Source organism: Aythya marila, assembly GCF_965140915.1.
Source record: "Aythya marila genome assembly, chromosome: 10".
In the NCBI taxonomy this organism is placed as follows: domain Eukaryota; kingdom Metazoa; phylum Chordata; class Aves; order Anseriformes; family Anatidae; genus Aythya; species Aythya marila.
In genome coordinates this window covers 11,480,351-11,505,162 of record NC_139051.1, presented here as the reverse complement: position 1 = coordinate 11,505,162, position 24,812 = coordinate 11,480,351, and the positions used below count along the sequence as shown (strand labels likewise).

General features: G+C 44.1%; 1 protein-coding gene across 1 annotated transcript in view; it reads left to right on the top strand.

Moving 5' to 3' along the window:
• Positions 1-24,812, top strand: part of MGLL (monoglyceride lipase) — a 63,884-nt gene that overhangs the window by 19,271 nt on the left and 19,801 nt on the right. Inside the window, exon 3 of the mRNA XM_082767857.1 lies at positions 1,932-2,038. Within this exon, the coding sequence (XP_082623983.1) occupies positions 1,932-2,038 (107 nt within the window). The remainder of the gene's footprint in view (positions 1-1,931; positions 2,039-24,812) is intronic.

Here is a 24,812-nt window from a genome sequence, read left to right as displayed (position 1 = left end):
GCCAGGTTGCAGGAGCTACACAGCAAAGACACTCAGCCTGACTGATTCTGTTGGATGTCAAAATGATGGGTATATAAGAATCTTCTCTCACATTTCCTTAATTTCTCCATCAGAGTCCTGGGCATGCAGTGCCATTGCTTGTCGTACTGCAGAGCCCAGAGCGTGCAGGTTATCAGCCCAGCTTTGCTTCATGCTCTGCTGCTGTGCTCCTGAACGTCTGACAGATCTGCCAGCCCCAGACCTGGGGTCAGTGGTGTGTGGTCTCTTCAGGTCACCCAGGACCAGAGCTGAGATCTCAGACCTTTATGCCTAGGTAGAGGCAGAAGCATTTAGACGGGGACTGCAATTTTCAGGGACACATATAGAATAGTGATTCACTGTCCCAGCACTGGCTGGAGTCTCTGCTGGGCTGCCTGTGTCTAGGAGAGATGAGACATATAAAGCTATGATGCCTCTGCTGCAGAAAGTTAATATTCTTCACTGTGGAATGAGCAGTCTTTCCATCTCTTTGGCATTTGGTTCTATAACTACAGGTGTTGCACTTGGAAAATCAGTCTGCCTGGCAAGTCCATTGATAACTTGACAAATCTATTGACAGGGGAGGGTGACAGGGGACAAAATGACTGCTCCACACTGATTGTTTTGAAACCTTCAGTGACACTAAAGAACATTTATAAGGCACAGGAAGTTAAATATGCTACACGGCCTAACCCCACCCTTGCTAATTACTGTTAGATACCAGAGCATCATTGCATTGCTTTTTTTGGTGTTAGCAGGTTTGCTCTGTAAAAATCCTTTTGGTTTCGATGGGTGCTTTCAAGTTGTCTAGCATGAGAAAATACTTTGAAGCAGGTGCTAATCAAAGAGCTAGAGCTGGAGTTTCTACATCACTCACATCTTTTTAAAGTTTAAATATATAAAGATCAAAGCAGCTTATTGCAGTGAATACACTGTCTAAAAATGTATTCAAAACCTCAATCAAAATAAAGTTGTGGAATTCACTAGCTGTAAACTGCTGTCATTGCTTTGTGTTGTCAGTTTGTCTAATGTTTCTCTATTAATGTACTGAAAATGTCTAACCTGTAGCCCTCAGACTGTTTAGTGGTTGCTGATGTTCCAGTGACAGACAGTACTTGTAAATGAACAAGTTCTGTTTATGTTGCTAAAGCCAGATTTTGGAAAGTCACTTGTCAAATTCAACAAAAACTTATGTAATCACATTGCTACTTCTGCTGTATTTTTAGTCCAATTCTGCACAAACTTTTCCCATTAAAAACACTGGGAAGGTTCGTTCAACTTTAGTCACATTTGATGCCATTCCAGTGAAAATAAAGCATCACTGGTACAACTGGAATATTTGAAGATAAATATTTGTATAGCATCTTTCAAAAATAAATGTCTATTAGACTGGTTATTTTCTGGATCCCTGGCTGTAGTTGTACAGTGGCTATGTAAAGGTCACTTTAATTGCCAAAGCGAAGCAACTGTTTTGGGGTAGAAACTGCAATGGTAAGATTACCAGAATTGGGGTCAAAAGATAAAATCCCAAACTCCAACCAGAGTTCTGGGTTCTGCTTGAGACTTGTTTAGCTATAATTTCATCTTTAGGAGGGTTCAGTAGCATTAGACATCTGCATCTCCAACCTGTAGAAGACCATGGTGGCAAACAAATCAGTAAGTTTGTCCCATGTGCAGCTGACCTCCATGTGGACTGTCCTGCTACAACCTGCTGAAGATCAGGTTGATGGTAGGTCAGGATAGCAAGCTGCTTTCCCATGTTAAAACCCACCTCAGCCATTATTTGCTTGCCTTGTACTTGCTGATGTCTGAAATGCTGTTGCTAAATTGAATGTGCCATTGTTGCTTGCAGCTCTGAAGCCTTTGTGCGCTGATTGCCAAGTTAATGATTTATACCTTAATGCTCCATTTAGGGCCCTCGTGTTTATCGCTCACGGCGCTGGGGAACACTGCGGCCGTTACGATGACTTGGCCCAGAGGCTGACAGAACTTAACTTGTTTGTATTTGCCCATGACCATGGTGAGTAGCCTTGAACAGTATTTGATTTACAGCAGCTCAGGACTTTACTGAGGTAAATGCCATTAAAGCTACTCAGCAGTGAGAGAAAAGTCAATAGAATATTTACACATCAGCGTAAATGAGAAAAGGGCTATCTGAAGCTTTGTAAAGATCTGCATGTTGAATCTGTAAGATAGCGACCCCAGTACTGAGACTTTTCCTCAACCTTGCCATTGACATTACTGCTGATGGTCTTTTAACCTCTATGTAAGGGACTATTTCTCTTTCACCTGCCTCTTGGGGTGTGAAGAGGGATTGTCCACCGTGAAAGTAGGACCAGGTGCCATTTTTGCTGGATTCATACTTGTTGTCCTAAATAATCCGGGGGGAGAGAATGAAACGACAGCACAACTTTCATACACCAGTACAACCAGACAGCTGCACCCCTGGGCCATGGACAGGCATGGAGACATCACAGAGGTTTGTTCAGACACACCTCGACAGCACTGCAGAAACATCAGAGCTGGCTGCAGACACCTGGGCAATGCTGTGCCATGTAAATTTACTGTCCCTGCCTCTTCTGCCTTGAGGATCTCTGCTCTGCTCCATTCCATGACATAGATATGCTGGGTGTCAACAGATCTCCTGAAGCAAATCAATTGGGACATACTGTGAACATATCTGAATCACCTGTTGTGCTCTTTTGGTAGCATCCTCTCACACCTGACCCTTGCAGCTTCATGACTGCCTTGTGTCAGGAAATCTTTTTTTTTTTTTTTTAAATCCTTGCAGGTTGCTGCCTCCCAGCAAGAATCACTCTAGACATTAGTAAAACGGATCAATGTGGTTAATAATGGCAGTAGACAAAAAGCAAGGCCAAATTCAGAGCTGACAGGTGAAATGGGATGAACCTCAGTATAATTCTGATCTCCTTCTGGCAGATCTGCCATTGACATTGCAAAGTATACCACAGTGCAATGGAAAGTATACTGCAATGTACTTGGCTGAAACTGAGACTCTAGATCTCCTCAAAGGCAGGGATGCCAAATTTGAACTTGCTAAAGCTGTAGAATTTAGAGCGCGTGAGACATTGCACCATTTAGTCTGCAAGAGGAAAGGCAAAGCCTTAGCAAACCCAAGTAACCAAAGCTTCCCCTTGCTTCTGCTCTCATGACTCCTTTTCACTCACAGCACTGCACTGGGTGTGCAGAAATTAACCCGATATTTTCCTTGACAAAGAGAATATCCAGCCCTCAGAACAGCTCACAATGAAAATAAATAAAAAGCGTGATTTTCCAAACAGCTGACCACATGCCGTATACAGAGCTGGCTTTACAAAGACAGTGAACCTGTGCAAAAGTATCATTGCTGACCCCAGGGGCATGTTTCTCCTTATGCAGGCGCAAAATTTGTAAGTGGGGGCTCATTCACTTTGATCTACTTCCTAATGATTTAGACACAAGGTAGTGGGAGCATGCAGTAAAACCAGCAGAAATTGTCCCCATTCCTCTTTCATTATCTATGTGGCACAAAGTTCATGAGAAAGGAGATGGGACAGACCACGTGTTGTCCACCCTGCAGCTGCTGTTAGTAGATCACAAACACCGTATACAGAAAGTTAGTGAACTCCAGGACACACAAGCGATGTGTTTAAATGCCAGAGCCCAGCGCTGCAGGCCTGTGGTTTCTCACTGTGCATGCTGAGCGGGCCTTAGTTCCTCATTCTTTTAAAACCTGATAGTGGTTTTAAGAAGTAGAGTTAAAATAGCAATATTTGAAGCAACAAGCCTAGAAGCAGTGATAAAGCGTTGTACTTATTGCATGGATTTGATACAGAGAATGGCTTTTTTGTAGATGGAAAAGGGCTTTGGAAGTAAAGACCCCCACAGGTGTTTATTGTGCAGTTATTTTCTTTCTTTTTGATTGAATTTATTTTTGTCTAGAGAAGCATAGACATGTTGTATTTGTGTTTTCCCCTATAGATGGATGTTGCTGAATTGATCAGTTTACTTCATTTAACACATTTCTGGTTGCTCAGGCTGCTTTAAGAGTTCATGCTCCCTGTCAGGCCTACAGTAATCTTCGTAAACTCCGTTTGGTTTTCTTCATCAGCAAAGGGGAGAAGCAAAGAGGAACCTGAAAGCAGAACACTGGACACGCAATTGTGTTACTCAAAGAGCCAATCTAAATGAGACTAGATTCACTAAGCCACAAAGACAATTAACATATGTTAGGCTCTGTAAAATAATCATTGCACCTAAAGTGCCGAGCAGTGAGGACAGACCTTGTCTGGCAGAATACAGGTTACAGCCTGAGTGGACACCAGTGAGAGCTGAAGGGCATACTTTTCTCACTTGCCAAAACTGCCCAAGCTAAACAGAGTTTTATAGCTTTCCCCTACCATTTTGCCTATTCCAAATCACCTCACCAGTGTGTTTCCTGTTTGTGTCCCATCCTTTGGATATCTTTGTGTAATATTAATTATTCAACTGCATTAGCAAAATAATTGCTTTCTCTTCCTCATGTCTTACAGTAAATCTTATGAGTTTGGCATAATTTCCTGACCTGGACATTTATTCTTGTTCTGGAATACTCATGGATACGTTTCCCATTTCAGGCATGAAATTATTAATGCAGTTCCACAGTGTGGCTAGCATGATTTCCCAGATGAGTTGGGAAGTTGCTAGGGCTCTAGTATGTGTGACTTGACTGATTTATATGGTGTCTAACCTTCAGTCAAAAGAAGGAAAAATAATTTCCATTTATACTGCTGATTCTGTAAGAGCTTATACATGAGCTCTAAATCTTGCTGAAGGCTGCTTTGCACTGTTTCATGTTATGAGAGGCTGCAGCAAAAAAAGATGGCACTTCTCAGTGTAACAGTGTTCACCCAAATTTGTGACTTCCTACTGACGGTGGAGAGCTAGCACTGGCCAGCTCTCTCAGTGTCTCAGGATATATTATTTGTGCATTTGCTCTTTCAGGTATTTCATAGTAACCTCAAGACTGCTCTAGCTCAGAGCTATGTATTAGAAACTGTCCAGGGTGGTGGTGAAAATTTAATTCCAGAAGACCTTTTAGCTCTCCTTTACACCTAACATTGTTAAATTGCTTTGCTTTATATCAATCTCATGGAAGAGGAAAATGTTTTTTTTCTTTGTAAAGTCACATTTGGTTCTGTGATCTCTTGTGTTTTTAATAGGCAGGTAACAGTTTCCGATGATTTCTGAGCATACTCAGAGTGCAGCTTCATGAAGACAGAGTTAAGGCTGCCAGGATGACCTTGCTATGTATGTCTGTAAGCTTTAGCTTTGTTGAAATGAAATTTCACTTTTCAATTTCCTTCCTATATTACTATTATTTTATTATGTCAACATTCTGATGACAGAAAAAGAGACAAACAGGTTATTGGCAATCAATTTAGGAAAGTCCTCTTAGAAGGAATACTCGTGGGAGATTCATCAAACTGGAGTGATATTGTAATTCTTCATTAAGCTGCAGACAGATTGCAGCTCCTTTAGCTATAATGCAGTATTTTTAGGGAACTGTAAAGCTGAGAGCCAAGGAAAATGAGAATAAAAGATAGAAAATGTGGCTTTGTTTTCTCATACCAAGCATTTCCAGTTGGTAAAGCACATAATGTTCCAGCTTTCCTCATCTCACTTCTTATAACATCTCATTTGCTGAGATCTTATTTTCTATGGTTTCATTACGTGGCCTGAGCCCAGAACAACCACAGTTTCACCTTCAAAAGTACGTCGGTTACAAAAGCATTTCCAAGATCCAAGGGCCACAAAAATGTATTAGCTTATCTCTTAGACTTTTTAATGATAGTGGCACAGGCTATCTTTTTCACTCAGACATGCTGGTGCTACTTATGGGTAATGGGGCCATCTGAAGAGAAGATGAGGAATGTGAATTACTTTGCCCTAACCAGTCAGTAGTTCCAAGACCTCACACTTGTCTGAGGACAACCCATCAAAATACCTTCTCTCTCCATGCAGAATCAAACCTCTACCTGTCCCTGTGCATGGAGAGCCCTGACTCTCTTACAGTCTTTGAAGCTGTTCAATTTCCAACTCATAAGTTACGTGTGACATCAGATCAAAGCAAAGGGAAAGGCTGCAGTTTTAACAGCTGATTCATATTCCTTAGATGTTTCTAACTGAAGTTCTGCTTTGCTTTTTAGTCCCACTGCTACTTTGTGTGTGGTGAGCATTTTTGATGGGTTAGCAGGTCCCTCTCAGACACCTACTGTTGCTTGTGCCCCCCATTAATTTTGTTATGTTTTCTCTATTTAACAAAGTACTCATTTTTAAAAGGTAGAAAATAGCTGGAGCTGGAGGTTCTTAAATGCTTCAAATATTGGTTGTTGTTTTTTTTTCAAGTGATTGCTGTGTTGTTCTTGCAACCGTTAAAAGACCATTTTGTTGATGAGAACAGAAGGCTTTTATTTATTCATAGGACTGGGAAGGATTGATCTACACAGAAAGGTTAAAAAGAACTAAACACAGACAAACTGGGAGGGGGGAAATGACTACGAATGTCAGCATTAATAAGAACATTAATAAGAATTAGGATAGAACCATGAGTGAGAAGAAGAGATCATGCACACCAGAGTGAGGGAATGCCCCTGGAGAGCAGTGCTCCCCAACGCTATGATCAGGCAGGCTTTGGGGGGATCTCCAGGGATGGAGTCAGGAAAGCCCTGGCAAGCTTTGTGTGGGGCTGGCTGCGCACAGAGCAGCACAACTGCTCCTTGGTGAGGATGAGCGAGGCTGGGTGAGGGCCCAGTTATCAACAGCAATCTGTTCTCTTTCTGCTTCCTCCCAGTGAGCCTATCTCACCAGAGCAGAAAAAGTGTAACTGCTTTTCTGCAGAGATATAGGAAAGAGTGGCACACATTGTTTGTATCTCTTTTGACAGGAGGTGTAGAATGGGTTGTGGGCATTTAATTTTTTTTCAGAGAAGGTCTCCCAGCCTTCAGCATGATATTTGAACATACCTGGGAAATAAAATCTTCCATAGGCACTACGGGAAATAACCATAGGTCTGGAAACATTAGCACTTGCAGGAGTACAAAATGACTGTTCTCCCCATGAATCCTGATCCCATTTGTGCTCCACTCAGCAGGAAGACTCTCAACAAAGAATTGGGATTTACTTGCACTGCCAAGTTGCACTACCTGAGGTACAGCAGCAGCAGTGCTCTGAGCAGCTGGGCTGCTACTAATGTGCCCATCCTTAGATGCTCCTTGGCTAGGAAAAAGAGCATAGCACTAGCTGTGTAACTATATTGTCACATCCTCTTTTGAGCTTTTTCCGAATTCATGTCAGCTGTTCACCTAGGAGAAATTCACAGTGCTGTCCAGCTCCGTGTGTGAACACAGGGTTCCTACACCTACCCTAGGCAGAGCTCCTGCTGTAGGCTAACATGGCTGGGAGGAAATGAGCTCTGCAGTTCTGCAAAGCCAGAGTGTTTCCCACAGAGAAGTGTCACAGAGGGGTAGAAGCTGTTAGAGTTCACAGACTGGGGTGGCGATTGCAGGGGCAGGAGGAGAGCACAGCTGCCAGGGTGAGCTCCCCTCCCTTCCTGTGTATTTCTTCTGCATAAAGCCCCACTCTTCACAGATCTTGAAAGCTTTTTCTTTTAATATTTTTACTAGTGGTCCCAAACTGAAGGTTCCTAGCACAACCTTGTTTGTCAGATAAGGACTGCTGCAGGGACTTTTGCTGCTGTTAGCTCCTTACAATTGCCAAGCAAAGAAGTAAGAACAAAATTCTTCAGACCTTCATAGTAAATTCTGCAAGTACATTCCCTATGGGGAAATTAGCCCTTTTGTTCTTCAAATTATCTCTACTTGTCCATCTTTCAGTATTTTAGGATCATTCGTTTGGATTGGAGAGAGAGCTGCTAAGGGGTGATTAATCTGTCCTGCCATGATACAAGCGTGTGGACATAAATCTTTGTGCATATTGCCCCGAAAACAGCCAGACCAAAAGCTCATGACAGAGCAAGACTAACAGGAATATAAGAGAACTCTTAAATGATTCTTTGACCCTTGATCCACCTTAAGTGTCATATGGACCCTGCTGGACTCATCTGTTCTCCCCTTTTAACCCAGGGGATGATTGAGTCATAAACACTGCTGTGACGTGAAAAGCAGGCAGTGATGTCTGCTGCATGGCACGTGGGCAGAGATAGCAGGGGATATACCAGGGAAGAGCCACGCCAGCCTGCCCCACCACTCAGCTTTTCTCTTTCAGGCATCCATCCTCTGTAAGTTAACAGGAGCCTCTAAAGGATGGCTGTCTGGCTCAGCTGGCACAGTACAGCCAGAGCCATTTCATCCCTGTTTTGACTCTCAATTCAGTACAGACCCAAGCCTGACTAGCTCTCCCTCGCCTTCCCTTCTCAGATGTTGAAGGAAGACAGCAGTCAGGCTTATCTGCCCCCCAGGGCAGCAGTGAGGAATGCTTAGCACGCACAGGGCACACAGGAGGTAAAACCACAGGGCTCAATACAGGGTGAGAGGTCAGATACTGCAGTACGCCATGTAATTCTTTAGACAATGAGAAAACTCTGTAAGAACCTGGAGCAAAGTCTTCCTATAAAACAAGCAGCTAATGAGTAAACTTATTCCTGCCAGCCTTTTCTAACTCTGTTTTGGCTGTGGGGATGCTCATGTGAAGTGGATAATGACCCTCATAGAGGGAGTTACCACGTGCACTTCACCCAACACAGATGTACTAGAAAGCTGCCAAACAAAAAGCAAGATTAACTCAAGACGAACAGGGAGGATGGTCTGCCTGCCACCAGTGAGCTCCAGCCAAAGTGAAAGCAGCTGCTCCTCACCTCCAGCTCTTCTGGCAATTGACCACTGATCTTGTAGCCCTGCATCTCAAAGCAGCAGTGACAGCTCGTTAAGGTCATTCAGTCTGAGCCTCTTTGAAATTGCAGGCAAAATGATTCATGCAGCTAACAGGTCCAACTTTCTCCATGCTCTTGAATGCACTCTTTCAAAGGAATAGTTTATTTTCTCTTGCTTTCTCCCAGATTGCTGCATGGAGGTGGGCTCTCTTGGTGGCTGGGATAGTCCCAGAGGAAAAAAAGTGCTCTGTATACACCTCTTACAGTACAGGGATGCAGAAATTGTACCAGAATACAGGGTAGCCCAGCCTCCTGAGGTGTAACAGGCAATTATAAAGACTTTGAGATAGGTTTTATTGAACAGAAATGTCACACTAATATTGTTATCTTTAAGCAGCTTGTTACAGACATCTGCAGCCCAGTCTTGCTCTGGTGAAGCCATCTCAGGAGCAATCCTGTGACTTCAGTGCTAGCCCTGTGTTCACACTGGGATCATGCAGTCCCACATCTGCCTGCACCACATGGCATCTTTCTGGGCAGTGAGCAGTGTTTCTGTTTGAGGAGAGCAACTACATAACAGCAAGAAAACACTAGGTGGATCATGAAAGCAAATACCTACAGTGTCTCACACTCTAGAGAAGGCCACAGGCTGAGACTTGGAAATGGAAGCACGGCTTTTGTTTGTCTTGTGAAGGCAGATGAAACAACATTGTCAAGCCAGGAAGCAGCTAGACCACAGCAAAATAAAAATAAGGAGACAATGAGGCTGTGTGTGGCTAGTGTGTCAGGCAGTGCACACATCAGCCACAGTGAAACGTCTTGCTTAAAATATTTGGGTTTGCGAAGAAACAAGGGATATGCAGAGATATTTCCCCTCCACTCTGGGGCTGAGACTTTCTGTGTGTCATGGACTTACTGAGAGTAATGCGGGAGCCATGCTGATGTAAAAGTAAGGAAAACATGACTCTGATTCTGTCTTTTAGTCAAGGAAGTTGGGAAATTGTGAGGACTGGATGCACCTTTAGTACAGACACAAGTGAGAGCTGAGCACCTGAAATTAGATGTGCAGTGTCATCTAATGTGTGCTCTGAAAACATGCCAAACTAAACCTGGGTGGCTCAAACCAATCTATTCGTTTATCTGACCATTTTTTTTTCAAGTCAGATTTAATTGTGATTTTAAACACTGACAGAAAGCAGGCAGACAATTTCCATGTGATAGCTCAGAGCTGGATGCAGGCATTATTTGGGCTGGGGGGAAGGCAATGCAGATAAAACTTCCTCATTGCCCCTGGATGTGCACATCACTAGCTGATCATGTTGGATTGCAGTAAAGATTGCAAAAGAGTAGGCATGGCCTTCTATCTTCCCCCAGTTACTCTGCTACTTCCAACCGCTCAGCCATTTCCTCACTGCTGTAGATCCACCCTGTAATGACGGATTACTGAATAAACAACAACATCACATCCAGTTGAGCAGGATCCTTGGCTCGGTTCCTGGCTGAGCCAAGTTTGCTCTTGATGAAGCTGAGTTGAACAGGGGGAGGTGTGGATCTGAGCTCCAAGCCTGCCCGGAGCTGGAACACCTTGTACTCCTGCCTTGCCCCGTCCAGCTTCAAGCACGACCTGTTCTTCCCTCACACAGCCAGGTGATGAGAAGGAGGTGATGCAGAGCCAGCTCCCCTGGCCTTGCAGCAAGCCCATGGTATGAGGGAATCCCTTTTGGGACACACTGGGATCTGAGGAGCTGGCTTTTTACTCCGAAAGAAGCAGGCCATGCGGTCTGCCCCAGTTCTCCTAATTATTCCCTGCTTACTAATGAGCAGAGGGAGCAATGTCAGTAGGTCATTCCCTGAGATAGTACATCTTCTCCGCAGCTGCTTCTTGAACAAAGCCTCGCTGTTGGCCTTCACACAAGGAGGCGTGAGGCTGTAACAACGGGCCCTAGTGCGAGGGGAAACAGTGATAGAGAGAACAGAATGCTCCCTTTTTACCACAACAACTCTTGAGCGTGGAGCTGTCGGCACTGGCCACCTTCCAGGCCCTGCTCCTCAACCTGCCACTGTTAACTGCTAACAGGCAGGCTGTGTGATGGAGGAAAGATTTGTCGTTCATTCAGCAAAGTTAAAAGGCTTCCTTCCTCCTCCGAGGGTTAAGTCCTTCTGGCTTGCCTTCTGTGATTACCGTCCCTGATAAAGAGGAGTGGACCCTTAAATTTGTGTGGAGTGCAGATAATGCTGGCACCGAGTGAGAGGAGTTTTAGACAAGTGGTCCTGATACTCAGGAATAGCACATCGTTTATTCAGACACATGGTTCACTGCGGTCAATAAGGGAAACTGAAGAGGAAACAGCCTTGACTGAATTAGCTCGTTTTGTTTTTCAACGTGTTTTCTAGCTTCTGCAGTCTCAAAGATCTGTGAAATTGTCACCTGTACTCAGTCTTTACATATATAAATCAATCCTCCCAGTAAGGGTCAAATTCTGCTTTCACATCTGCTCAGGGAGCTTCAGGATAACTCTGTCACCGTGCCAGAAAGCAGGTTCAGGCATGTAACTTGTAACAACATTTCCTATTAGTGAAGGAAAGTTGACAACCTCTTGTAATGTTTTCAACAGCTTACTTGCCCTCCCATAACCAGCTTCGCTAGCTGTAGGAGTACGTCTGTGTGCAAGATGGTTGAGGGTGAAAGGAGAAGGACCAGATGTTTATTAAAGAGCTTAAGCTGAGAGAACAGATCATTTCTTGCTATGAGCTATGTCTGCTATCTGGAGCTATTGGACAGGCATCAGACATGCTTCAGAATTTATTCCAGGGATCATTTCATTTACTGACTTCCATGGCAGGACATTAGTTCATATCAGCAAGAACATTGGCCTCAAGAAGCTATTTGGAATAATCTATGTCTTACAGAGGAAAAATAATAAATAGATGTTGCATAAACCCTCAGTGGAACTTTCTCATTAAAGATGTGGATGATGGGATAGAAAGCACTTACAGCAAGTGTACAGGGATACCAAGTTGCGGAAAGCAAGCATATGCTGGAAGGCTGCTATTTACAGGGACCTTGACAGGCTGAAGAAATGAACTGGCAGGAACCTCGTGGAGTTTCAACAAAGGCACTTGTGAGGTCCTGCATCTGGGGTGGAATAACCCCATGCAGCAGGAAAGGTTGGGCACTGAGTGAATAGAAAGCAGCTTTGAAGCAAAGGACTTGGAGATCCTTGCAGACAAGTTGAACATGGGTCAACAGTGTGACCCTGTAGTGAAGAAGGCCACCACACACTGGGCTGTATTGGAAAGATTAAAGCCAGCAACTCGAGAGAAGTGATTAGTCTCTTTCACTGAGCATTTTTGGGACCACATCTGAAGCACTGGGTCCAATTTGCTCCCCAGTACAAGGAAAACATTAACATACTGGAGCAAGGCCAGTGGAAGGCTGTCAAAACAATTAGGGTACTGGAGAACAAGACGTACAAGGAGAGGCTGATAAAAATTGGTTTGTTTGGCTTTAGAAAAGAAGGCTGTGAGGAGATCTTACTGCTCTCTGTGAGTACCCAGGGTGAGGGCATGGAGACAGCAGAACCAGACTCTTCTTGGAAGTACATGGTGATGGGATGAGGGAACTGACACAAGTCACAGCTCGAGAAATTCCAACTGGATAGAAAGAAAAATGTTTTCACCATGAGGGCAGTCAAATGCTGGAGCAGGACCCAGAGAAGTGAGGCAATCCGTAGCCTTGGAGATATTTAAAGTTCAAGTCGACAAGGCCCTGAACAACCTGATCTAATGGGAAGCACATTCAGCAGGGCCTTGAACTAGACAATCTCAGTAAGTCTATGACCTTAGGAGCTAAAGAACATCTTAACTGATAGCATTTGGGATGCTTCTTCCAAAGTTACAGCACAGGAGGTTTTGGAAAGGGGAAGAAATGGCGCATTTAAAAGCACACTTTGACAGTTAGGAACAGCTTTATCTTCAGGGAGATGCTTCTTGATGCCTTTTCATGAGTAAAAGAAAGCATGTGTTTATTTTCACCTTTACAGGGACACTTTTTTTCCATAGCAACAGCATTTCATTAACGTGACTAACTTTTCTATTGTTTGTCAGATGTATTTAATTTGGAAGAGGTTGTTTCAGAAGCTAATCACTGACGATTCCTCACCTATAAATGTATTCTCACGCAAATGTGGAGTTTGTTATCCGATTGAGATACAAATAGCTGTTCTAAGTTACTGAACACCATTGGAAAAGTACAGAAGAAAAGGTATTTTGTGTGTATAACTCCTGTTGGATTAAAACAGTCTGACTTCCTCCAGTTCCTGTTTAGACAGATAACAGCACTCAAGGGAGCACAATCCATCTCAGGCTGGTGTCTAGCTCAGTGCTAACCTGTAGGAACAGGATTATTAGGGAGTGTAGTACTCAGAGAAAGCTCTTATTTGCACTGAACAAAGGTGAGGGACAGGTAACTTTACAAAGTAAAAAGTATTACCAGGCCATGAATGGTCTATAGCTGCATTTTCATCTTAATTACATCCTAATTGTGCCCTACCTATTTTGCAAATGACTGAATAACAGGGTATAAACAAATGAGGCAACAGTTCCCTGCACCTTCTCAGACTTCAGTGGATGTCCCTCAATGGTCTGTGCTCTCAGATTGGGTTAGAGAGCTGGGGCAAGAGATACTTGCCAAGATAAAGGTGCAGGAGCAGCTGGTACACTGCTTTGCATACCATGTAGTTCTAGTGTTTGTTGTTTGCTGGCTTATTTGCTCACTCATAAAGTGTGGTGTGTTGTTATAAAGTTCATAGGCCTGTGTCAAATGGGTGGATCTTCCCCATAACTAACTAGCAGTGTTGATTTTCCCGGGAGTAGCTTTGTTTGTTACAGACCATGAGCCCTTTTAACCAACTGTTCTCACAAGTTCTAAAACTGATATTTTTCTTTTTTAAAAAAGATACAGAAACTTTTTTTAAAAAAAAACAAAATATTCTCTACCAGTGGCTGCAAACAAGACATTGAATATTGCAGCAACAAGCCCCAGAAGCAAAATAGACAAAGAAAGAAGGGAAATTTCATCCTTTTTAGATTCACATCTTCAGATTCTTCCCTTTTTAATTAGTCTGAGTGTTGCAGAGAAACATATTTTGTTACAGTGCTTAGTGCTTTCAGTGAATCATGTTCCTCCTATTGCACATCCATTTTGAATGTGAAACAGAAAAAACATTTCTTTGTTTATTAAAACATGCTCTTATTAGGAGCACAGACAGGAAGACACTCCCTGGATCACTTAGTGTTTTGTTCCTGCAGATAGCATCCCCGCGTCTTTCTCACATATGGTCAAAGCTCGGGTTTTAACCAAGTTTGGTTGTTAGCAAACACTGCTCCTACTGAGCAGGCTGCTCCAGGCTCTTGGACCTCTGACTCTCCGAAATGCACTTCTCGCTTTTTGTCTCAGTGTCTTTCTGCCCACTTTAGGGCTACGTATTTCAGTGCCAATATTTTTCTCTCTTCTCCATCTGTTAGTTACCCACAACATGTTTGTTAAGAGCACATCTCGTACGGTCTCACACCTTATCTGCAGGGCCTGGCATTGCATTGGCATTAACTGATGTCTCTCCCTACTGTACCACATAACCCTTGAACTTTTCCTGGTTCTGCCTTTCCTTCCTTCTCTGGGGTATTGGGGAGACCTTGTACATGCCAGATGCCCTCGGCATCGCCTCTTGTTCTGGTAGGGATAGTCCCAGTTCAGCACTGCAGCTTCTTTTTAATTTCAGAATGCTTACAATTTAAAGCCACATTCCTAATGTGATTCTTACATGGTTTGGAAGGAGTTATTTCTTAATTGCTTGAGCTCTATGTCTCTACACACAGAGTACACACTTGCACTCTCTGAAGGCTGTAGCTAAATGTCACTAACTTCACTGGGGCCAAGACTTGACTCATGAGTTTTAAGGTTGTTTTTGCTATTTTAGTGAGAAGCTAATACTTCTTGGGCTATTATTTCAGAGAATAAAATATTGTTTTAGCTGATAAAGAGATGTACAGGGAACTGTGACAAACACGGTTGGTCATTCAGGAAAACTATTTCAGAATTTTTAAAAAATAATCATCATAATTGAAAGCCTCTGGCAGTGTTATCCTCTTTGTTTCTTAGTCCGTTAGCAAAGCGGAGTAGAACATCTGGTTAGCCTCTGGTTCACTTTCCAACCCAGATGAGATTTTCCAGCACCACAGTAACATTCCTTTCAGCCTTGAGCATTTTCATTATAAAAACAAAACGAGTATTGCAAAAGATCTCACAAAACCTATGGCCATCTGGAAATAGTCTTATCTGAAGGTGTGTGCACCCACTGTGAAGTCTTCTGTGCAGGCTGGCGGTCAGGGAGCCGGTTACAGTGGAGGTGTTTTGGTTTTGTAATGCACCAATCTGTTCACCAAGACATCAAACCAGAACAAGTCCAACCCATTTCTGTAAGCAACAGCCTGTCCTCGGATGGTAACAGGTTTTGGTCTGTGCAGGCTGTGGTCAAATTCATTTTAGTGACCCGAACAGAAAAGCTTTATTTGCTCAGCATTCTGCTGATTTCACATAGCTTTAGTTCTGGTCGCTGGGTAAGAGGAAATAATTGTACATCAGATAGATACATGCTGGTTGACTATTTTGGTAGTTACACATCCTTTGGCTGAATTTGTGCTCAAAATTGGGTCTGGAAACTTGACAACTTCACAAACAAAGCAGAAAAGCCTATGCTGTACTCCACCCTCTTTCAGTATTGCCCCACGAGCGGGAATAACCTGCTTTAAGTCTCCCTAGGTGAGATTTCTTTGTGCATCAAAACTGAGAGCCTGTTTTGTGGCACTCAAGGGTTAATCTCTCCAAAGGTACTGTCTGCAGACTTGGTTCATGGGGAAAGCTGTTATACCCACAGCATCTCTAATGCTGAGATTTATTCAAGGCTTGGCAGTACTCCCCAGTTTGAGAATCCTTGTTCAGCTTAAAAAAAAATAAAATGCTGAATTGTAGATGGTACAAAGAATAATGCTCCCAACCCAAATCCCTTAAAACTGCCATTCTCCACACCACATTTATTTTCCGGTTCTGAATTTATCAAAGGCAAGACTTGCTGGGAGACCCTGGTAATTTATCACAGGCTAAGGAGTCTGCAGCCTGGTGTTGCTGAGCTTATGCTCAGTTCAGCAACAGCAGGCAGAAGGGAGAGGAGGCTGGGGCTTTTCTGAACTGAGTCCTTCTGATCCTACCTATTTTCACTCACTGACTGCTTGAAAAGTGTCTTGCATAGCCCAGAAGCAGCATACAGGTTCCCAGTCTTCAGTAGCTCAACATTTGCACTGGTGTGTTGGTGACTGAAGTGCAGGCTGCCAGCTAGCTAGTATTCATTGTCTGCTGTCAGCCAAGCGTGGTTTGAAATGAGCAACAGAGCACAGAAAGCAACAACCTGCCTGTTTGATCCTGACCTGCTTGGTAAATATATAGGTGGTGAGGATTTCAGAGTTTCAGGGAGGAGAGTTACAGAGAAAAGGGTATTGGCTGCCAAAAAGCAGCTGAAACAACCACACTGAAATCAGCCCGTATCAAGAAAGGACAGCAGTTTTGCTGCAAGATGAGTTTAGTAGCATTATTTTCTGCCATGCTACTTTCCCCATGCACCATCTCACCACCAGGCAGCCTGCAGCCAGCTGGCACCCCTGGGACTGTCCTGGCACACCAGGCAGGACTGTCCGCACGCTCCCAAGCAGACCTGCTTAATCAGAAGGGCTTTTCTTAATTGTGTGAATGGGAAAAGTGGGTTGCAGTTGGGTCAGCTCTAGCTCTGTGTGGATGTACGCTGTTAAAAAAAAAAAAAAAAAATCCACAAACAAAGGCTGTCCTTATTTCAAATAATCCACCTGCTGCTCACATGGTATAATCACTGAGCTTATGCAAAGTGGGTACAAAAAACTGCCAGTGCTGGGAGAGTACTATTTCCTTCATGCCTTGTCAGAAACGGGGACAAATCCAGCCTAATGAGGGTGGCACTGCCTGGCCGTGAAACTGCGGCTGTGTGGCAGTGCAAAGGAGTGAAGCAAAAAGCAAAAACCTCCCTAACACTGCGGAACTGATGTTGTTCCAAGCCCCCTTCAGCTAGGTTGACCGTGGGGAGAACAGATCCTGAACACAAGAATTTGGGAGCTCTGGTTTGCAAACAACCTTCTGGCAGATTAATTGGTGCAGCACCTTGCTGGTGTCTTCAAACACAATTTCCAGTTTTAAGAGGCACTTTTGTTATTATCCATTTGCCAGTTGCTGAAAAAAAAATAATTATATAACCAACTAGCTATGCCAAGATTGCTTTGGACTAAGAAATGCTGTACGCCAGTGCCAGGAATCTCACAGACTAAACAGAACCCACCGGGAGCCCTTGTTCTATATGGGAACTCGTGTTTATTTTAACATGTAAATAAATTGGGTGAAAAATGGCTCTTTTACATTCTTTTTTTTGTTGTTGTTGTTATTGATGTGGGTTCCCTATGGGTGGTCTGTATGGAGGGCAACCTTTTGAAGACGGCTTGAAAGGAAGCCGTGCCTGTCCCCCAAGACATCAGTCAGCAGCACGGAGGGAGTTACTGCATGTTCCAGCTTTCATCTCTTTTTCTTCTCGATGTTTAATCTAGTGTTAGCAGGGAAGAATTAGGACTGTCTTCCCTGAGATGAATTGATTTGATTGTTTTCTCAAGCATAAAAATATTCGAGGCACACGTATGGGTTTTCAATGTGAGTAGCAGGCTGATGCGCCCGCAGCCTGCTGGGCAGGGCTCCCTGCTCAGGGATCAAGAGGTGGGTCATTAACTTGCAGCGCTATTTGGAGGGGAACAATCAGGAGGGCTGTGCAAACTCTCAGGCAGGGCAAATGAAACCGTCTTTAAGCAAATAGAAGAGCAAGAAATGAATGGCCTTTGTTAAGGAAAAAATGGAAATGTTTTCTAGTTAAACAAGCTGTCATTTAGGACTTAATAGCATGTGCGTGTTGGAGAGCCAGCCCACATGCCAGCAGTGCTCTGGAATAAACGGGCAGGGAAAGGGAAGGGGAGTGTGCAGTTCCACCGCAGCACCGTCTTTTTCATTGAACACCCTGACATTTTGAATTGGTGCCCCAGCTATTTTAGAGCATCTTAAAGCTGGAAATTGGATCAGAAAGCAGAGGAAAGTGGACTTTCAGCCTTCTTGTCATCTGGAAATAAAGTTTTCACCCTTTATTGGATTTTATGGCACTAAAGCAAAAGAATAAATAAATAAATAGATAGATAAATGCTTTAAAAATTAACTTAAAATAGCAGAAAGATTTTCCTTGGCTGCTACAAAGGTGGTTCCTCCTTGCCCAGTGAGTGTGGAACTCTGGCTACCATTAGTGTATCTTGAGTCATACGTGAAGAGCAGAACAGAGGCCCTACAACAAAGACCAGTGGCATAGCAATCAAATGAAGCAATGAGAGCCTAGATTAACTCCAGCAAAGTCCATGGAATTTTTCTGCAATAACCCCAGAATAAGTCTCTGAGGACCAACTCTGTTGTTAAATAGTCACCCCTTCTATACGTCTGTAAATGATCTGCTCCTCAGGAAAGAGAGAGAAATCTCAGTGCAACACTACAAGAATAACAATTAGAAATTATTATAGGGACTTAAGTAAAACCACTAATTGCCTGGTTATAAAAAGCATATGGTATGCCTCACTAATCATATGCCTTATATTTGTATTGGGATTTTCATCCCATGGGAAAAGAGACGAGACAAAACCCGCTTCACCCATCACCATGAGAAACTCCTTTTGCAGTGGAACTCAACAGCTGCTCAACCATCCACATCAGCTTTGTGCAGCATTTTCCAATCATGGGTCCCAGTCGCATGGTCAAGAAGGACATTCGCTTCACCTCTCTTTTGCTTTAGTATTCTTGAGGAGGTGGCATCACGGCAGTGGCTAAAGAATAAAGTAGGATCTTGCTGCGTATGAGCTTTGTGAAAAAGAGAATGGGCTCTGTATTCCGCTTCCCTGGGCCTTACCTCACCAGCAGCAGCGTCCTGTATTTGTGGCAGGTGTGACAAAGCTGCCCAAGTCCTGGCTGTGCAGGAGCCGGCTGTGGTGTGAGCAGGCTTTCAGCCTGTCTCACCTCCCTTTGTTACTTGACATCCCGAGAGATGCTTGTATCTCCAGTCTGGCCACACTGACTTCTTGTTTTGTAACACAAACACTCAGATGTTTTGTTTTTTTCAGCATGTTTTCATGAGCAGCGTGATGTTCCAGGAAGACTTTTAAGAAAGTGCAATTCAGAGCCAAACTCTGCAACAGCATAAGAAATGGGCAAGTCTTCGAAAGCTGAAAGAACCGTGCCTGTATCCATTAGAGATGAATTGGCTCTTAACATTGGCAGAAACAGTTTGCCTTGTTGGACAGAATTAATGACTGCTCTGATATGTTCCAGGTCATTTTGTTTGTCATCTTTAGAGTGCAGAAAAGATTTGAAATGGCTTCAGCAAGATGACTAGTTCTCTACTCCCCAGCAATAAGGCACAAATAATTTTAGTATAGAAAATTGCCTGTTTCTTTTTTTTTTTTTTTTTTCCCTAACCAAGACAACAAACAATATAACTCTGTGTGTGCACTATTCTAAAAATATCTCGGCTCTGCAAATGTGTCTCTGATGTGGGAGGAGAAGGCTTTCAGTTTGCTGCACTCTTTGTGTGAGGCAAGTGAATAAAAAGTATCCAGCAAAGGCTGAAAGAAAAATGATTTTCCTAATCTTGAGAAGGAAAAGGGAAGATGCTGCACTTGCCTATTGAGGGTAAGACTCCCCTTTGATAAGAGAGCAGCAGAATCCATCTGTAATTCTCAGGTAAATGCTCAACACATAAAACACCAAGGGTGTAGAGATACTGCTGGGCACCATAACTAACGGTTTTATAATGTGGCTATTGTCATGGGAAACCCAGTGTGTTCACTGCATCTATGCAGGTCATACAAAAGAAGGGATGCTGAGGGCTGCCAAGACAGAGTAGAGTGGATGAAAGTTACTAACGATAAGCATGTGTTGAGATATATTTCAGATCCTTGAGATAAAGACGGAACCAGTGGTTAGGGTGAGCCCTTTTCCTTTTAGTCCCTAATGCTTCCCATCTGATGCAGATGTAGCCCTCCTGGGAAAGTCTTAGATAGTAGGCTCGTGGCAAACACTGACAGTCTGAAGCTCATCAATTCTGCAGAGCAGGCTTACTCTGCAGTGTGCCCCAAGGTCCTGGCTCCTGGTGGTCCAGGTGGCTGAGCTGGAGCCCTCCATAGCTCCCTTCCAGTCTAACCTTTTTCTTCTTGGGGAAGCCAGGGCTGTGGAAGAGGATAAGGTGGTGCACAGCTAAAGCTTGGTTAGACCGACATTGAAAAGTTCACCTCCAAAGGTTTACCTACAAAATGCACTGCGGCACAGCAGCTGACCTGTGGCAACTTGAGCAGAGGCATGGCAGCATAGCACGTCCTGGTACAGCTTATGGTGCTTCTTGGCTCTGTCCTGCCTCTCACACAAAATGAAGAGTATGGGTGCACGGTGGGCAGACACCACTGAGTGCCCTCTGTGCCTCAGACTTTGTTTGGTTAGGAAATTGAAAAAGGTTGCACGGGGGAGCAGAACCAGCTCCCTTGCTGTGACGAGGGTGTTCTCAGGGCAAGGAAGCTGCTTTGTTGAGTAGGAATCTTTCTGATGGAATCTGAGGTGCTTCCTGTGTGTATTTGTTCTGCGAGTGGAACATTTGCTTTACATGTTCCTGACAATAAAGGAACAGTCTGTTGACTTTTCCAGATGTTGATTGTCCTGCTTTGAAGCTTCTTCCTGTTGCTTTAGTTGTTTGTGTGTCTGAACGGTGGGTTAGATGTAGTGCTTGTTAAACAAATAATTAAACATTGAGAGCTTTGAAACCCAGCATGTCTAATTAATGAGCTTTGCTCGCTTGATGAAAAAGATGTGTACTTGATTCATTACAAAACAAGTATAGTTTGTTCAGTAGTGAACTGTTCTGACAATTTGAAGTGTTTACTAGTTCATTAATATTTTTTTCATTAAACCTTGAAAAAACACCCAAGCAGAAAATCAAGGCTTCATACAACATTTGCTACGCACACCCATTATTAGTGTCGTTTTGTGTATTGTATCACCCACATTCTCCATCTATGTGCTTCCTCCCATCTCCTCCTCTGCAAAAATGTGCTGCCTTAGAATTCAGGATTAGAGTTAATTATTACATTAAGATCTTGGAGTATCTTGGACCAAGGTCTGTGATGATGCCCCACAGTGCTGGGTGCTGTACAAGTGCACCAAAAAGCAGTCCTTGCTCAGACGAGTTTAAATAGATCTCATAAATACAGGCATCAGCCGTAGTGCCTTGTGACACCACTTAATTAACTGCTAGACTGACTTCCAAAACTGGAACACTCCTGAAAACCTCATCTGCTTCATTTTGTACCTTAACTGTAAGCACTGGCTAAATCATGGTGCTCTATCGAGGCATCCTGGTTGGTCCATAGCATTACAGTTGTATCGATGCAGGGCCGACGTGACTGCTTTTACCTCCAGTTCTGAATGCATTTTGTGTGGGGCAGAGAGGAAGGCAGAGGCTGGCAGGGCTGCTGTCCCCCAGCCAGGGGGCTGGATATCACAATGAGTCCTCTCCACAGCAGCAGGATCACAGGGCTGCTCACAGGATGGCCCCACCTGAGCCAGCTGCCACGTGGTGCTGCTCAGAAGGATTGCAGCAGAGGATGAGGTTGGAACATTTTCTCCTTGGGCACAGAAAGAGCCAAACAAATGGCTGTCATCAGCTTCTGCCTCTCACAGGCTCCAGGTCTGTTTGGGCCACCAGCAGAGTCAAAGCATCTATAGGATCTCTTAGTTAGCATTAATTCAAAACCAAAATTTTTTTAATCTAAAAAGCACACCACCCTTTCATGTGCTGCAGCGTCCAGAACCACATACACCAGCAAGAAACCCATCTCTACTCCATTCTGGGGCAGAAACCTGAGGCCTTCAAGAATAAAGCAAATCTTTGATAAAGTTCATAAGCACAAAATGCTCATCTAAATGCCTCCTCCAAAAGACATTTAGGCTTTTGTTTCAAATGGACTTGTCAGTCTCCAGATTACTCCAAAACGCTTACCGATCAAGGAGGCAGTGAAAGAAGAGGGGATCTTGCAGAAATCCTGCCTTTACTGCTGCCCAGCACAGCGGTGGGTGTGCTGAAACGTGCTGCTGCTGCTGCTGAGCCAGTGCTGGAGCAGTAAGATCACCTTTTCTGGCCTCTAAAGGCCTTGCTGGGAATGGAATCACATCCGGGCTCCAGCTTATTAAATCAGCACCAAGCTTTGCTGACGGCCCCCTCTGACATAATTAGGAAGTGTCCTTTTGGTGTGGGATTCTGCAGTGCAGGAGCAGCTCCTCAGCTGGGGCTGGTTAATCACTGATGTCTCGGTGGTGGCAGGTCTCACATTTAGCTGCTGCTGAGATCTCCTGCATCCGCGCTCCTCAGTTAGTGCCAGTGCAATGTGAAATGTGTTTATGCTCTGAAAGCAGCAAGTCTGGGATACCCAAACCTCTCCCAGCCCTCTGTCAGTGGCTCTCCCTCTTTAAAATCTTGGAGTTAGGCTTCTAGAGAGGAAAACAAACACATAGTATGATGGATCCTGAGGTCAAGCCCTGAGTTCCTCCTCATTGTTTCTATCTTCAGCTGGCAATAGATAGCATTTCGCCTGTAGTGATGCCTGTAGTGTTGTCCTCACTACAGTAACAATGGATCCAAACCATTCCCTTTCCCCCAAAGTTGGAAGCCTCCAAATATGCAGAAAGTCAAGATCCAGACTCTGCCTGGAGAATTACTGCTCCCCAGGCAGATTTCTCATGTCCTCTCTCTGTGTTTTATGGCTTTTCCATAATAAATAGGGAGCAAAGGCTGAAAAAACAACGTAGACCATAATTTCTACTCTCCCATGACTGTATGCTTTAAAGGACACCACCGAAATCAGTAAATTTACAGCAGCATAGCTGGAGTCAGCATTTGACCCTGCATTTTCCGTGTCATCTCATCTTCTGCAGCCAAACATTCCAGCTGGAGCTTTGAAAAGTTCGTGCCACACCTGAGCACACAGGGTTGGGCTGAGCCTTTGTTGTGAGGGTCTGGCACTAAAAGGAGAAAGAAACACCAATAGCCTGTAGCTTACATAAAAGCCTGAGGACAAGTCTCTGCTAAGGTGTGATGCAGTGGGGTGCACGGAGGGATTTTTTCATCACTGCTCAGTGTGATTTGATGAGGATCTGAAACTCCCTCCCACTCCAGAGGGAACGCAGTGTGATGCTGAGAAGACAAAAGTTGTCAAAGCACCATCTTGTTTGTGCTGCCACCTAATTTTGCTATCTGAAAAAAAGGCCCCTCTGTTTTTCTCTCAGCAGAGGAGCTGCTCAGCAGCTTCTCCCTTGCTTTCACCCTCAGTGAGGCTCCAGCTCTTTTTGAGATGAGCAATGCTGCTGAGCCTATTCAGCCCGAGAGGTTCTTCCATGCAGGCAGCGATACCTATGCAGTGATAACTCAGTCCCCAGAGCCCTTACACCATCCACCATCAAATATTCCATTGTTGATCCACCCAGAGAGGTGTGGAGCTTTGGAAGATCCATAGCCATAGGAGAAATCACAGTCTGAGGTCATGGTTTCAGACAGGATTGATGACTGTCACGAGTCACTGTTCTTGTCCCTGTGGTGGCAGAGCTGCAGCCTGAACAAGCTTTTACAGAAAATACAGAGAGCAGACCTTAATAGCTATTATATATCTATTATGTCACTGCAGCCTTTATTCAGACTTTGAGCTATTTTGCAGTGAGGAGTTTGGTTGGAAATGGAGGCTTAGACCTAATCCTAGACTGGCAATTTGAAAACAAGTTGTGGATTCTTTTTTTAAAAGCCTGCATTTAGGAAAGGGTGCCCACAACTACCTCAGTGCCTGCCACCTGAAATAGTCACAGAGCTACTGCAGATTCATGACATCAGCAGTGAGCCATGCAAGTTGGGTATGAAAACTTTAAACCTATTTGAAAGGTTTTGAAGCCCAGTGTGCCATGCAGAAGTGCATGGGCGATTACAGCTCTTTGGAGATGCGCATCTCAAAAAAGCTGGTTAAGACATCCCTCTGAAACCCAAGGAGGAGATTTGTGGTGGGAACTCATGGAGCTGAGACTCCCGTGACACTTTTCTGGCTGGCTGTTGTCTCACGTGGGTGCTGAGCAGCCCCTGGTTAGTTCCAGTTCCCAGCTGCGGGCAGGTCCCCTCCTGCACTGAGTGCCTTGCCACAGGTGCTGTGGAACCACTGTGTCAGGTTCTTTCCCAGCAAAACCCAAAGCAAATACCTTCACATCAAGGATGAACCTGACCTTTCATTCTTAATAGCTCCAAAGGCAAAAGATCAGAGAAGAATATGTCAATACTCTTGACTGTATTGATGTTTGGTTGTGCACATGCCTTTCATTTTAGTTCCTCACCCTGAAGCTTTCTCAGCTGGGATATTTGAACTTTCAATAAACTCATGCTCTGGAGGAACGAGTTTGGTTTCTTGGAGGTGAAGAGAGTAAAGGAATAAAATAAAAGAAGGCAACCTAGCAATGCCATCAGGTAACCCTGAGCAAGGGGCAGGGAGGGCATTGATGCAGACTTGCATGGCTTTCCTTTACCATACAGGCAGCCAGACGGCGCCCCGAGCACTGCTGTGCCATCTCAGTGGGGAACAGTAGTTTAGTAGTTGAAATTAGGTTCAAATGGCAGGTTCATTAAGTAATCAATAAAAAAAAAAAAAAAACAGACCTGGAGAACTCCAGTGACGTGCTTGCACAGGCATTTCTTGG